The sequence below is a fragment of the Anoplopoma fimbria genome, chromosome 17, assembly GCF_027596085.1.
Source record: "Anoplopoma fimbria isolate UVic2021 breed Golden Eagle Sablefish chromosome 17, Afim_UVic_2022, whole genome shotgun sequence".
Taxonomy (NCBI): Eukaryota; Metazoa; Chordata; class Actinopteri; order Perciformes; family Anoplopomatidae; genus Anoplopoma; species Anoplopoma fimbria.
In genome coordinates, this window is record NC_072465.1 from 12,225,123 (window position 1) to 12,240,651 (window position 15,529).

At 39.1% G+C, this 15,529-nt stretch overlaps 1 protein-coding gene across 1 annotated transcript in view; it reads right to left on the reverse strand.

The window, feature by feature from the left end:
- ptprga (protein tyrosine phosphatase receptor type Ga) overlaps positions 1–15,529 on the reverse strand; it is a 428,569-nt gene that overhangs the window by 31,411 nt on the left and 381,629 nt on the right. The window contains exons 16-25 of the mRNA XM_054616971.1: positions 14,025–14,121; positions 11,645–11,727; positions 11,326–11,460; positions 10,639–10,773; positions 10,030–10,205; positions 8,497–8,632; positions 6,144–6,290; positions 4,249–4,342; positions 2,722–2,798; positions 1,310–1,438 (exon numbers count right to left, since the gene is read on the reverse strand). Of these exons, the coding sequence (XP_054472946.1) occupies positions 1,310–1,438; positions 2,722–2,798; positions 4,249–4,342; positions 6,144–6,290; positions 8,497–8,632; positions 10,030–10,205; positions 10,639–10,773; positions 11,326–11,460; positions 11,645–11,727; positions 14,025–14,121 (1,209 nt within the window). The remainder of the gene's footprint in view (positions 1–1,309; positions 1,439–2,721; positions 2,799–4,248; positions 4,343–6,143; positions 6,291–8,496; positions 8,633–10,029; positions 10,206–10,638; positions 10,774–11,325; positions 11,461–11,644; positions 11,728–14,024; positions 14,122–15,529) is intronic.

The following is a 15,529-nucleotide window of genomic DNA, read 5'->3' on the forward strand; positions in this document are numbered from 1 at the left end:
AGTGTGCTCATACTCATAAGTACAGTTCAATCACTATGACCGAGTCACCTGTAGAAGCCCCAGGATGAAGTCGGGATGCTGATCTGCCTCCTCGTTGGACAGACAGAAGTTGGTCTTTACTGATGAGGGTGACAGTGAACGCCTCGCAGTTCATGGCCTCCTCCCGACTGGGCCAGTACACAAACTCATCCTCTGCCTGCAGGAGAGCACAGAGATTGTTCAATCCTGTGTCACAGGATACAGTTTCTGTAGTGTATCTTTTGTTATCAAAAATATATAGTACTGAGGAAAAAGGTGATAAAGTTACACAACAATAAAAAAAAAACACACACATGTCATCGCGGTTGTCTTGCAGTCCCTGTTTTATGAAAAGACCTCTTGTTGCTTCACACCTCTGACGTTATAAACCACGAGTCATTGAACCTGCAGTAGTTGGATGTTCTACCATTCATGCAGATGATTTGTCTCAGGCTGATATTATCAAGGGAATCCCATGTTCAAGACTTGCTGAATGCCCTGGAATATGTTGATCTTAGCTGTGTTCCATTCTTTTAAATACAGGCTTGTTCAAGGTTACACCAGACGAGGCAAGGTTCCAACTAGTTAAAGTGACCTACTGTATGACTGGCAATAGTCAAAGCCTGTCTGCAAAGGCTGTACTGCTAGTCTTAAACTAATGAAAGCTTACTTTCTTTGTTTCATGCAGCTCAGTCCAGAGCTACCGATGGCTTTATACAACTTTCTTAATTTGCAGCGTCCTCCCATCTTCTGTAAACAGACTTCGATTTGTAAATTCAGTGATGTTCCCTTAGAGCTACTAGAAGTTGCTTCTGCATTCCTCTCTTCTGATTTTAGTGTTTGTGTATATTGGCTGATGTATGCATTTGCCAAATTCATATTTAGCCAAACCGATCATTGTCTCCTGCCTAAATGACTGTGGCACAGGAAACCACTGCGGCTCGTAGGTTTGTAGAACATTTCTACCAACTCCGCAAGTTTTTAAAATCCCTACAACACCAGGTAACAGTCCTGCAGAACCCACAGGACACAGGATCAACAGGCAGACGTCAGCCTACAGTCTGCATTGAACATGTGTGTGTGTGTGTGTTTGTGTGTTTGTGTTGGGGGATGAATGTGACTGTATGTTTAACTCCTGCCTCATAAAGTCAGGTCCCTGTGAGACGACATGTGTGTGTGTGATGCATAATACCTTAAACACAGGCTGAGAAGGCATGCACATGCTTGTCAAAGTGGCAGGTGGCACTAACCACAGTGTGTGTGTAGGTGTGTGTGCCTGTGTGTTTCATACCAGTCCATGGTTGGCAGGCAGCATAACAATAATTTGTGCATTGTGGTCCCAGATCATTCTCCAGAAGTCTTTAGTTGTGTGGGGCAGAGGATGCTGGGTAATGATGAATTCATTACTCCGATAGTAACCCTTTAAAAACAAACAAACAACAACAACAGGTTAGTGGGAGAGTGATGCCACATTCAGTCACTTTAAACAGTGAAAACACATTCTATTAGGGTTACTAATCACCAGCTCATCTTCAGAGACTCATCTGCAGTCAGGATTTGGTTACAAATTTAAGGACTTAAAAGTGCTTTGAGGGTTGAATCTAATGAGTGCTGAGCTGCTGTTATCTGAGCTATGAGTTCACACTCTACATGAACAACAAGGTGGTGACCTCACCTTAAAGCACATGGCAACTTAACCACCTGCTTTTTTTTTTTTTTTTACAGGCTTTTGGGTTTAAGGCTGCTCTCAACTTCTCAGTTATGCTTTAAAGTGGAACTCCACATCTTTACCATCAAGGTCAGTAACTACGCAGCTGTTTGAAAAATATATTTTGTGCTTCTGGAGGAGCTTTTCTTCAACTCTGAGGAAATGTCATGAAATCATCTGGGTTGTCTCAGCCAAGCTTCAGAATTCGAAGTTTTAATGAAAGTGTTGTATTACAAAGTGGGTCATGCAGTTGAGGTCTCTATGGTTACTAGAAGCAATACACGACCAGTAACCCAAGTTATTGCTGTAGATCTCAGATCTGTATATCAATATGTCTAATACCAAAGTGGACTCACAACTAAAAGGAGAAAAACTCAGCCTCATCTGCTTTGATTTAGACCTTTCTTATCTACATCTGTCTCTTGCAAGCCCCAAAACTTTTTGGAAGTGCAACAGGGAATTAATAAAAAACCCTTTTAAAAGGTACAGTCCCTGGTTTTCTTATATAGCAACCATAAATCATCTCATTCCTCAAACGTAAAGCGGAAATGATTAAGATTTCAGTCCTGGTTTAGCAGTCTGGACTTGTGTGCATAGTTCATTTTTTTGTGTGTATAATAAAGAGGAAAACTGTAATACAAAAATAATGTAAAAAATGATTTAATTTTTCATCTATATTGCAATACTTTCATCAGTGGGTCAAAGGCTAAATCACCATTGTGTTACATCCTTCTGCAATAGACCGTGACTCAACAGTCATTCATTTAAAGGAACTCTTCCAGACTGCCACTTTAATGATGAGCAGTGTGGAGCTATCATCATCATGAGCTGCCAGGTCATTTGGGGATTTGAGCCTCACTATAGAAAAGTGATATAACCAAGCCAGTGATACTGACTGAGTGTATTTGGACTTGTTAACCTGTAAACTGCTCTGAGGGAATCGCAAAAGGAGAAAGGAAAGATCAATGATTGACAGAAGAGGAGGAGGTGCTCACCATGATGTAAGAGGCGTTAATGTAATCAGTGCCTTTGATGCCGGGCAAAGGTGCTAGGCCGACCCTCGCTCGCTCGGCTGCTCAAAGATAGACGGAGAGAGAGGGGGGGGAATAGCCATAATTAGAACAGAGCAAACACGCTGAGAGGCCACTATGTGTGCATTCATTCATCCTTTTGCTGTTATTGGTTGAATGTAGACAGTTCTTGGGAATTCTTGGCTGATGATTCAGAGAAGAGTGGAACAGCCAGTGACTACAGATTGTGTAAGAGTTGCAGATAACAGAGAGTAGTGGAGTAATGATAATGAGACCAGTCAGCCTGTAAACAGTCCCTATGCAGGCTTAGCTAGGCTGGTAGGAAAATGATATTCTTATGCATTTAAAATATATAGCAACATCATTTCAATGGGAACAATTATGCAACATTATGTAAGTTTAACAATAAAGCAAATCCTCCTACTGAATAGTGATACAGGACATTGTTCCTGTAAAAAAAGGAATACTTTAAATACGTTTTAGTCATGGCTGTCTGGAGGTACTGCATGCTAAATTTGAGAATGGACTGATTTGTCTGTCTAAGAGGAGTTAGGGAATAAAATTATACCTGAAAATTCCAAATGGCAGGCGGGGCGCAACAATAATAATTGTCCCCTTGCCAGGGGCAAGTAGATTTAAAAGTTGGGCTACCAAATCTAGCAACTCACTTCCCTGATTGGGCAAGTAGAGAAAAAAATGAAACACATAGTTTTTCTTCCAGAGCTGATGAAGGAAGTATTTAAGGAGTGAGACATTTTGCCTCCTTCTCAGCTCTGTTGAGAGTTACACGTGCAGAAACGATCAGGTACTCGTGAGGAAATGGTGGCGGGTGAAGACAAAGTTTATGAGCTGAAGCAAGCATTTCCATTATCCTGGAAACAGGAGTTTAGTTGGATGGCATTAGAAGATGCTGGTGAAACGCCAACTATATATTGCACAGTTTTTGCTGCAAGTTTGAGAGCAAGGCGGATAAAACTGAGTCTTTTCTCAAAGACACATCAACTTTCTAAAAGAAGTAGCTGGAGGGCCATAACAACAACCGTCAGCATCTCACTTGCATGGCATTTAGGATAGCTGTACAAAACATGAACGCTGAGGCAAGTCAGGCAGACGTAACACTAATTATCACAGAGTATGTTTCTAAACTTTAGTCTTTGCTGCTTATTTGATGAATAATAAATAAAACAATTTGTATAGGGGCAAGTAAAAAGTGACTTTGGCCCAGTAGATTTCTACCCCTCTTGTCGGACTGAGAAAGTTAATTCATGAGTTAAAAATCATCTATCTTTATGGAACAATACAGATATAGGATTCAGAAATCAGATTCTCTATGAACCATTCTTCTATAGTGCAGATGCTTTAAACTCAAATGTCACGGTCTCTAATTGCAGCATTTTTACAAGGAGCTATTATTTTCTGCTGTTTGGTTAATACTGCTCGAGGCATGTTCATTTCAAATTTAATATGTTTTCACATGAGTGTAAGACTTACATGGCACCACGGAGGAGTTTCGATTTTTCTCTTTGTTGCACTCCTTCTGAGCGTTGAAGCATTCCATGAATCTGGCATTACACTGTGTTACCAACTAAGAGACAAAGAGAGAAAAAGAGAAGTTGGGTATTTGTTACACCTTGTAAAACTTTCAAATGACAGACCAACTCATCACAGCTGGGAAGTTATTTAATTTCATAAAAAAACTATGGATGGTACAAATTGTACAAATTTGCACTCTAAACTATCAAAATCTACTTTGCACCCTTCGTTGTGATCAAAATGGATGTATCTCTCTTCATGAGGGCCTATCATGTGAAATAAAGTGTTTTTCTCCCTCCCTGTTTGTGTCTCCTTAACCCATTCTTTAAACAGCATCAATTAACATCCAACATCAGATTCTCCGAAATGACTTCAACAGCATCAGAAGAGTTCTGGAATAAAACCTGAAGGTAAAACAGAAAGCCGCTCTCGGTAGCTAAAGGAGCAGGAAAACACACTGAACCAAAGTGTCTCAAAGGAGTTGAGAAACAAGCACAACGTCCAGAGGAAAACCAAGACAAACAATGACTAAATTCAGCAGCAAACAATGTCTAAATTCGGTCTAAATTCGCAAAACAATGTCTAAATTCTGTCTAATCTAATCCTATCAAAAGGGCCTCAATGCATTACCATAACAAAGAAAGCTATTGTTTTGCACATACACTCCATCTGCTAGACCTTGGACTCCACTGTTGCATGTTGTAATGAAATAACAGGAATAACCTTCCCTAGCCTCATCATACCTACAACCAATATAAACAAGGGCTGGACGATAATAAAAGCTGAGAACTGATCAGGAGAATATCTGGTTACATTTTTTTAATAACATTCATTAAAAAATGTTTTCATTATATTTAATGAAACTTAAGTTAATAGCTATTTTACTGTTAACAAACAATGAAATGATAATTAATACTGTTTACTTAATATCATGTTATCATTAGTTTGTGTAAAATGAAATACTTAGTTGATAAATTATATATAGTATCAGTGCCCATTCTGATTACATTATTTATTAACAGTTTATTGTTGCACACATTATATATTTACAATATATATACAAATATATATATAAGTATTTGTTAATGATTACCAATTATCTGAAAATCTTTAATAAATTGATTGTAACACATTTATAAACATTACATAGATAGATGGACCAGAAACCAAACTCAACTTTTGGCACAAATATTTGGTCCATATTTCTATGTAATGATAATAGACGTTTTACAAACAATTTCTTAAAGGTTTAAAAATGATTAACATATGCTTAATATAATATATAAAAATGTATAGTGATTGCAACAATAAACTGTTACAAATTAAGAGTATTATAGCATTTAGGATTATAAGTAAACATTATTAATTGCAGTAAAATCATTTTTAAAGTAAAATGAACTATCAATGTATAATTTATTAATCTTGATTATTATACAGTGTTACCAAATATGTATTTCAGGACTAACTGATCAATACATGATATATAAAGATTTGATGAAATCTAAAAAATAACCAAATTGAAAATTACTAAATGTAAGCTGTGTTAATGTTTAATTGTATAAATTGTTGATTTGAGGAGGAATCACAGATGTGTTTAAAGAAACCAGTAATTTGAGACCTTTCAAATTACTAAAAGCATTGTCACCTCGATTCATGTATTTCAATAATTAATCTTGATGTAATTAAACAAAAACTTAATGTGAAAAGCTAATAAGAGTAAGCTAATACCGCTAGTCAACTAATAATTAGCTTGTGATATAACCTGACTCATAACAAAACACATGGTTGTTTTATGTCACATTTTAAAATGTGCTTAATGTGCAATGAATAATAAATGCCGGCAGTCCCTTCACCTTGAACTGTTTCTCCAGATGTGTCCGTCCGCTGTGTCCTGGTGTCGTGATGCTGTTGAAATAACTGTAAAGGTGGCTGGCTGTCACTTCGGTCTCCTTCCCCAAAATGGCTTCCATCAAGGCATCGTGGATGAAGATGTACTGCTCCTGGATCAGCCAAATGGTGAAAGAGGACAAAGAGATGTTCAGCAGCTGTAGTGGCAAGGTGGTGTTTGGCATGCCCAAACCATAGATTTGGTTTGCAACTTCAATTTTGCAATGCAATTAAGTATTAGTTATCACATGTAATAATAGTATTAGTGTGGGTTTTAGGGCAGCATGGGAGAAGTAGACTATTGTTCCTCTGCAACGGGTTTGAATACACACATACACCACCTAAAAGGATGAAATATGCAGTTTGGTTTGAAGCAAATTGTTATTTATATAGATAAAAAGGCTGACTAGAATCAGTTTACAAAAGCTACTACCAGAGACTTGACAGAGGACATTTTGAAAGTTATCACAATGCTTTGGTCAAACTCAGTGGAGATTTTACAATGAAACTGTGCACTACATCATTCAGATGTCCATGTTAGATTGTTTGATTTGGTTTTGAATGCTAGCCATAGCTTACACTATGTAAAGTGACATAACTTTTTTGTAAAAACATTATTCTGGGGTCGATCTGTCTTTTTCTAGACTTTGTAAAGAGCAAGATGTTGTATTTCCACAACCAGTGACTGTGGATATTGGTGGTCCCCAGAGGGTGATTCCAAATGACTTCTAGATCTTCCTCAAGAAGAAGTATCAGGGAAATGTTTCCCCTTGACACCATGCTTAATAACAAGATACACAGAAAATTAGCGACCTGATATTTACTGGGTGTTCATGGTTCATCCAAAAGAACTACCAACCACATTTCATGAAATTCTCTGTGGATATTCATTGGCCCCTTTAATTAACCCTCAGTAACACACAACAGACTAAGCACTTGTAATCCCTAGATGTTTTTTTTTCATTTTTCTGTGCCAGACCTTTATTCAACTGCCTCAGTCTAAATGATTCCCTGTGTTTCAACAATAACTTCTGCAGGGCATAACGTTTCCATGAATCTAGTATGAATATGTAAAGGTACCCACAGAAGGAATTCTCATCATGATACATTAGGCATTTCCTCATTACATCAATATTTCCACTCGAGCACAAGATATTGCAGGATGTAAAGAAAGTCATGAAAATGTGAAACTGTTGGTATTTGGTGATTGCTGAACCTGACCTGTAGTATCAACAAGAGGGTTGGATGAAGCATATTGACCCATTAAGATGCATGTTGTTTGACCCCTGTGACTAAATGGGGTATCAGGTAGCAGAAAAATAGTTTGTGCTAAACCCACCAGTGGAAACAAATTAGGCATATAAATGTGTTTGTTGTCTATCCTCTCATAACTTAAAGACTACCCTGGAAATAAAAAAATGCTTATAATGACAATCGAATGAAAAAAAATGATCAACAATTCTGACTTCTCTGTGGACTTGAAATCAAGCCATTAGCACAGTACAAAATCTGGTGAATTAGTGTTAATGACAGATTTTCTGGCAATAGCCATGTGCTTTCCTAACCTGTGACAAGAGTGTGTGGATAAATAATTAAGTTGCAATTAAGTAGCGTCTGGCTATTTCCACAATGCTTTCATGCTGCAGTTACAGAACATTAAAAAGCTCAACATGAACTGCTGGTATTGGTCTACGTTACTTTGACATGTAGCCAGACTTGGTTAGTGTTTTTAAATTACTGTGCATGATACGAGTTACCCTTTCAATTAGCTCATGGTAATCACTAATGCTAATCGCTAGCATGCTGACTAGTGTTATTTTTTATGGTTGGTAAGAGTGCTGTAAAGGGACTGTTATTGCTGCGACATGTGTATGCTAGCGATTAGCATCAGTGCTATCAACTATCATAAGCTATACATCGTCTAATTGAAAGGTTAACGGCTACTCTTCTCTACTACCCCTATCGCCTCAGTCTGCAGAGTCTGGGGCGTTGGTTTCATAGGAGGGGAATGGAGGGGGCGTTGGTTGGTGACAGACGAAAGCTCCTCCATGTATGTCACCTGCAGCCAGATCTAGTGGTTGCAGGGTTTCAACCAATAGCAGGCAGTCGTTATCCATATTTGTAACACAGTATTTAGAATTAAAACACTGTGCACTAAAATGTCAGGATTAGGACCTGAATCCAACATTAAACATATACATAGATTTTCAGCTGAAAATCTGACATGCTGATTTGGGGGTTTAGTTTCTCTTTAGGGGTTCATTGCCCAAAAAGAGTCTCATAAACATTTGGCTCATGCACAGTGACAACTATACAAACCTCAGTCTGGACTAGGTAGTTGCGCTGGCTGCGTATATGTTTGAGGAAGCCGAGTACATTGACTGTGCTCTTGTCTTTGATCTGCTGCAGCATGCTGTCCACGACGATGTACGTCCCCGTCCGACCCACTCCAGCACTGCAACACAACACAAGAGATGAATGAAAGGGTTTATGTGTTGGAAAAAGGAATTGAAATGGATATGAAATTACTTTTAAAAGCCTTTATTACAGAGATGACAGTAGAAAGCTGTCAAGAAATGAGGGATATTGGTATAACAATAATACCCTAAATGTGTTTCACATGACATTTAATTTATTGCTATCCACAATAAACACAACTAAACAGTTTTCTTTTCTCTGTGATTTCAATTTGTATTAGTTGTTTCTTGTGGGTGGAGACATCCGTATTTGATACCACAATGTTTGGGGTCTATCTATGCATGAATGTCTTCAAAAGAGAAAAAATGTTTAATTCCTGATTAAATGTCACTCATTGCAAACGCAAACTATTGCAATGACTGTACTCAGACAGCTATTTAGCGAAAACAAAACAAAACAAATCAATCATCAATCAATCAATCAATATAATTATCCTGTCACGTCAGGCAGTGACTTTTTTGAGTGTATTTTAAAGTGTTGTCATTTGTCTGTATATAAAATTAGACCATAAAAAGTCCACATTTGACATGCCCTTTAAGGACACGAAAGCCGTGTTGGCGTATTTAAATAATTATCACATTCTAACCAAGAACTAACCATTAAAACTAGGTAAAGGTGAGCATATAACTAAAAGAACAGCAAGAGTGTTGTGGAACAGTTCCTACATTTCCACGAGCCGACAGTATGGCCACAGACCCAATTAACACCTTCACTGTACTTACAAATTCAGAACTTTGAGTTTCCTGTTGTTTCAAAGCAGCAGGGCAGCAGAGTGAATGTGAGCGTGTCTCTGTTTCTTGCATAATGAGGGGGAGGATGTCTGAATGTGTATGTGCCGGTACAAAATGGTAGTAATGAGCGGTGTGTCTGCAGCCTCAGCGGCAAGGCAGCGTGACAAGTTATTATCGATGATCACAGTGCAGATGATAGCAGAGAGCTCCGTACTTATTCCCCCCGGGGCCACAGTCAGTGGACAATTACCAGTAATTTCCTCGCCCGCCTTACTGTAAAATGCCCTTAAATATAAGCTGGCAACTGTGACAGCAAGTTCAGTGACGCTACTTAGATATGCAGTTGTAAGTGGCAAGCACAAAGGTATAGGTGTGGAGTTCATTTGTAATACCTCCATCCAAAAGTACAAAGAATTGAATAAGATTGTAGCATTTGTCGGGGCAGTACAAAATGTGCATTATACAGAAAGGATGAAATTGATGCCCTTCTTACACAATAATCCCAAACTAAATGTACAGAAAGGAAGAACACAAAACAGTATGAATGACAGTTAATGTGCAAGATGACAGCAATGTGGGTGATAGATGGACGGGGGAACAGAGTGATGAGGGAAGCTTCAGTGAAGTGAAAGCAGTGCACTACCTGCAGTGGACAAGCATGGGTCCCATGTCAGGCATCTGGGCGGCCGAGGACCTGCGGACAAAGGTGAGGACGGGCAGGGTGTACTCAGGGACACCCATGTCGGGCCACTGGGTGTAATGATACTGGAGCACGGCCCGTTCACTCTGGGCCCGCGCCTTGGGGTTCCCCTTCCCACCCTGAATGGAGGAGAAAAAGAAAGAGGAGAGGAGGAATGTGTGTTAAGGTTGAGAAGAAAAAAAAAGGTGGTATGAAAGCATCAAGTCAGGGGGACACAGAAACACAATTTACACTTACCTTCTAATTACGGCTAGATTGTTTTGCATTTATATCAGAAATCATCATATCATATCATATCATAACATAATACTTTATTTAGGAAACTAAATAAAGCTTCACATTAAAGCTTTCCACTGGCGGAACGGAGGGATACTTTTATTTTGAAATGCAATGCATTTGTCACCAAGCTAGGGAGCTTCATGAAAGGTGTTGTTCTTCAATAAAAAAAAAAGGTCTAATCAACCAAATATGGGCATTTCCTTCTCTGTCTGTTCAGCAGATCAGTTTTAACTACTTTACCTTGCTGTGCCACTTCTTCTCTTTCACTCTCACCTTTTTGACTTTAGTGTTGCCTAATGTGAAGCGGCGAACGGTGTAGCAGGCATGAACTTTGGTGCTTTTCAGTGTGACTACCATGTTGCCGTACTCTTCACTGTTCTCTGCTGGCCAATACTGGTCACATTTTCTCTGTAGAGCAGACACACACACAAACACACAAGGGTCAGATTCAATCTCTATCAACAAAATAGTTGAGGGTGGATGGTGTGTCAACAATTAACAGTACTTTAAAAAATATAAAGCTCTCCGTCACAGTACAAGAATCGTCTAATAATTGTTCAGAAGACACTCAGATAAAAGTCAAACAAAGCTTTCATAGAGAGGAGCATCTATCGCTACCGGTCCATAGACCTTTCTCCCAGGGGACGGTTTAAGAAGCAAAGCTGTAACTAATAACATTATTGTTGGCTTTGTGAGCCAGCACACCAGGGCCCTGACTCATCTGAATAAAATATACCCCTTATTCATTTGATATTCTGTTGGTTACACTGTGTTTGACAAGTCTAAATGTCTGCTGTGAGAAATTCCCTTTTTATTTGATTCAAAGGCAGTACTGAAGTTTCTATTGTCTGGTCATTGGGTGTACATTACTATGTAATTGGGGTTAACAAGTTATGACACATTTTGAACCTTGCCTTAAACATAAAAAAAAACTACACGAATGTGTATGTCAGAACATACTCGGCCTTTCTCAACCAAGTTCGTGATCATGACAATGACGCAGGTATTTTGCTCCCACACCATCTGCCAAAAGTCCTCAAAGGTGGACTTGAGAGGTCCCTGGGCTGCGATGTAAGCTTTGGGCTTATTATAACCCTAATGGATGAAAGAGACAGATTATTAGTTTGGCAACAAGGTGCATATAAATGACGTCATAGAACTAATACAATTTATATTCTTCCAAAACATTCTCGCAGTCATCATCTCTTAAATGACTCCTCTTATCATACAAACACAGACACAGATCGTTTTTTTGACATCTCCCAGTGGAAGCACTCACATCCACGTAGTTGGCATTGATGTAGTCGGTGTGTTTGGAGTCCTTCCCAGCCAGCGGCCTCAGCTTCACCCTGCTGTGGTCATCTGAAGAGGGAACAGAGCAGTAACACAGTGAGTGTGTTTGTGTGACTGAAACCATGGCGAGAGCTAACCTTAACTCTCACCCTAACACAGTGCCGTCCATGTTACACTGTCAACTTGATGCTCCACCAAGGCACCTGCTCCCAACCAGGAAGCACATTAACCTTTGTGGCTGCAACAATGGTCGGACTGGGTTGTGCAGGTTTTTACTGACAGCTGAACAGCACGCACTCCAATAAGCACAAGGCTGAGCTGCTTTCAGAAGTGTGAAATACTTATTACTGAAGTCAGGCACACTAGGGGAATGGTGGTAAGCTTTTGCTCTGCTAGTGGTTGACTCGGTTATTTTATCTGGTTAACTATTAACACATACACTTTGGTTCAGAGAAAGCTCTGCGATTTGTGCTTCATTTAATTTAGTAAAAGTAAAAATGTGTTGCTCTAAACGTAGCAAAATCACCACACATCTTTTGGAAAGAGCACCTTGAAAAAAACGGATTGTATTTTGCACTCTGCTTGCTCAGGGAAATGAATATTTGAGGTCCGCTAATGATTTTAATGACACATGACCTTTCCTCTAGTGCCACTATATGGCGCAAGCTTCAGCTAATACATATCTTAAAATCTAATAGCTACATCACAGTAACTCTGGAAGGTCAAGCTTGCCGGGGAATCTTTATCCACTTTTAGGTAATTACATGACATTTTCTTTCGTACCACCATTTAGAAAGAGCATCAACAAGGTAATTGATGACCGGACGGTCCATATGCTTGGAAAAGCCCTGCCAGCACTCCGACAAGTTTGAAATAAAGAGGAGATATGTGGACGCCTGAAATGCAAATTGTCACATACATATTCAAGTCTGTAAAAGTGTAAAAGTGCAGACACTTTCATTCTGAGAATAACTAACTAAAGAATGTGTCAATAAGCATGTTCAATATGTGAAAAAGAGTTACCATGCAACCAGCAAATCACCTTCTGGAATGTTTCATAGAATTAGTTTGTAGGACATATTTACCCATGAACTGCATTAAATCAAATATTGTATGTCTCTCTACATGTGTTACTAAATATATGTCTTGCACCACACTCACTGAAGCAGTTTAACGTGGGACACCGGCGTCCTCGGCTTACATCCCTGTCTTTCAGAGGCTGTAGCAGGCTCAGTTTGAAAGCTGGAGATATCGGTATCATATGACGACCTGATAAGTCCACTAGTACCAACCATGTCATGCTAGCTCCTCAAGGTGGAGGCTAAATAACACTCCAGAGTCAGGCTAAATTCTGGTGGGGGAAACACTGGCTGGACTATATTCAAAGGGCTCCCTCGACCTCTGAAGACGGGTTCTATGGGTACCCACAAGTCTCCCCTTTACATACATGTCCGCTTTATGATGATCACATGCGGTTTTGGGCAGAAATCAAGCATTTGATATAAATTGTTATTTACGGCCAATGTAAAATGGTTGAAATGGAAACTTGGCGTCCCTAAACAGTCCTAGAATGAAATTGATTGGGAAAATTGACTACTAATAATTGCTGCTGTTATTATAAGTAGTCATAATTTTTTTTTTCTTCGTTACTCTGCTTACTACTCTTATTATATAAATAATTTATGTCAGATACATTGAATGTGTTGTATCTCTGTTATGCTGTTCATTCTCTACACATGACATCTATTGCATTCTGTCCATCCTGGGAGAAGGATCCCTCCTCTGTCGCTCTCCCATAGGTTTCTTCCTTTTTTCTCCCTGTTAAAGGTTTTTTTAGGAGAGTTTTTCCTGTGCCGATGTGAGGGTTCCGGGACAGAGGACATCGCATGTGTACAGATTGTAAGGCAAATTTGTAATTTGTGATTCTGGGCTATACAAAATAAACTGAATTGAATTGAATTAAAGTGGTTAAAAATGGTTATATGTTTAATTCTGTTTAACAAACGGTATAACATTATGAGACATAATAAAGCATGGGAATGGCATCACACTTACATCATTATGTTCTAGGCCCTCATAACTTTTAACATTTCAATTAGAGATTTATGACTGGAAAACTTCACACACTGAGCTGCATCTCAGATGACTAGTTCCCAGCTTTCAGATGATGTTCACCACTATGTGGCTTCTTATGTTAACCTGCTATTGTCCCCTGAAAACCTCCTGTCCCCCCTTAAAAGACAAAAAATAGGTCTTTTGTAGGGAGGGTGGGGGAGATAGATGTTTATGTCATCTTACAAGTTTCTTCTATATAAATGACTCAGGACAGAGTACACACTATGATGTTCTATGAAGAGTGTACTCACAAGCCACTATGTTGATGTATCTGTTCTTGTGCTTGTTGTCAGGGTGGTTGGAGTGCTCTGACGTGATCTTCATATCGGCAGTGCACCGTTGAACCTCCTGGGGAAGGACACACCAACACAAACAAACACCCCTATGTCATTCTGATACGTCTATACACTTTGGTGAATCACACGATGTATTTAAAGTTACTGGTTGCATTTCCAGAAAAATTCACTTTGGATTTCCCCAGAGGATAAATCCTGATGTTTATGGTCCACATTTATCTGAGGCCAGACTGCAATTACATTTACTGAACATATTCATGCCCTGCAGAGGATTCACCCATTTTTTATGACCACATGACCTTACCTCTAGAGACACATTTGTATTGTGTGTTGTAGTGAACAATGCAGCCTCTAGGGGCTGCTACCTGTGCTTTGTTGTCTCCAAGTCAATTGCTCAAAATAGTTTTTTACATGGTATGCACGCAGCATGTGACACATCATTTAGAGAGATGGAAAACGTAGATATGAAATGTACAGTACAGTCGGTATTGTAAAGAAAACAAGGGTTCATTTGCAAAAGCAGATATATCTTTTTCTCATTTATTTATTTTCCTTTAAAAAAAATTGCACTCCAGGGAACATCATTCAAACTTTTGTCGGTCAAATTGTTTTGATAAGATATCTCATTTATTTTTGAAATTCTAATAAATCATGTTGTTTTCATTGTGCACTTTGAATTTCAATCAAACTGGTGTTAGTCTTTCTGTTTATGTAGATGACCTCTAATTGGTTATACATTTTGTTATACATCTTGCCTTGCATTCCGGCTAAATGTACGTGACACTTCTCAATATTTCACCATACATTGTTTTTTGTTGTGGATGCATGCTGCATTTTTTGAGTGTCTCACGTCCATCACATGATGCAGCCATATCTGTGTACATCTCTTGTACAAAAGCTGCTCTCCTTGTACTACCTGTTCAGGCTGATTTCAACCTCCTCAACCCCTTATTCTCTCTCTCTGCCTGTCATTCCCTCTTTTTGACTTTAGGAAGTGTTCCCCTCTCCATAAATTGTGCTTTAATAAGCTCCAGCCCTTGCTTGGCACAGTCGTACCATGCCCTCAGGTCAAGAAAATAAATAACATGTCGGGGAGTAACAGCTATAGTGAAATGACTAGTGCTTGAGTTATGGGCCAATTTAAACAGAAAATCAATTAGGGTATTCACTCTGGAGATCTTTTCTTGTTTACTCCCTATATGTTTTTCCATAATTATTCTCCAAGTTTATACTGCCTTATGGTTGTTGCTTACAGTCCTAAAAATGACAGAGAGCAATTCTGGGCCGAGCAGCCTGTGAATATATGTCAGTGTTTAATGTTGAGTTCCTGCCAAGCAAACAGCTGTTGGCTGCTAGCTCAGCATGGCCAACAGGGAGGGCAGGCGCTGGATTTGGCTCTGACCCCTCGGCCTCATTTCCTCTTGAGCTTTACAGGGCGGCCGCTTGTTTTAGCGCTATTA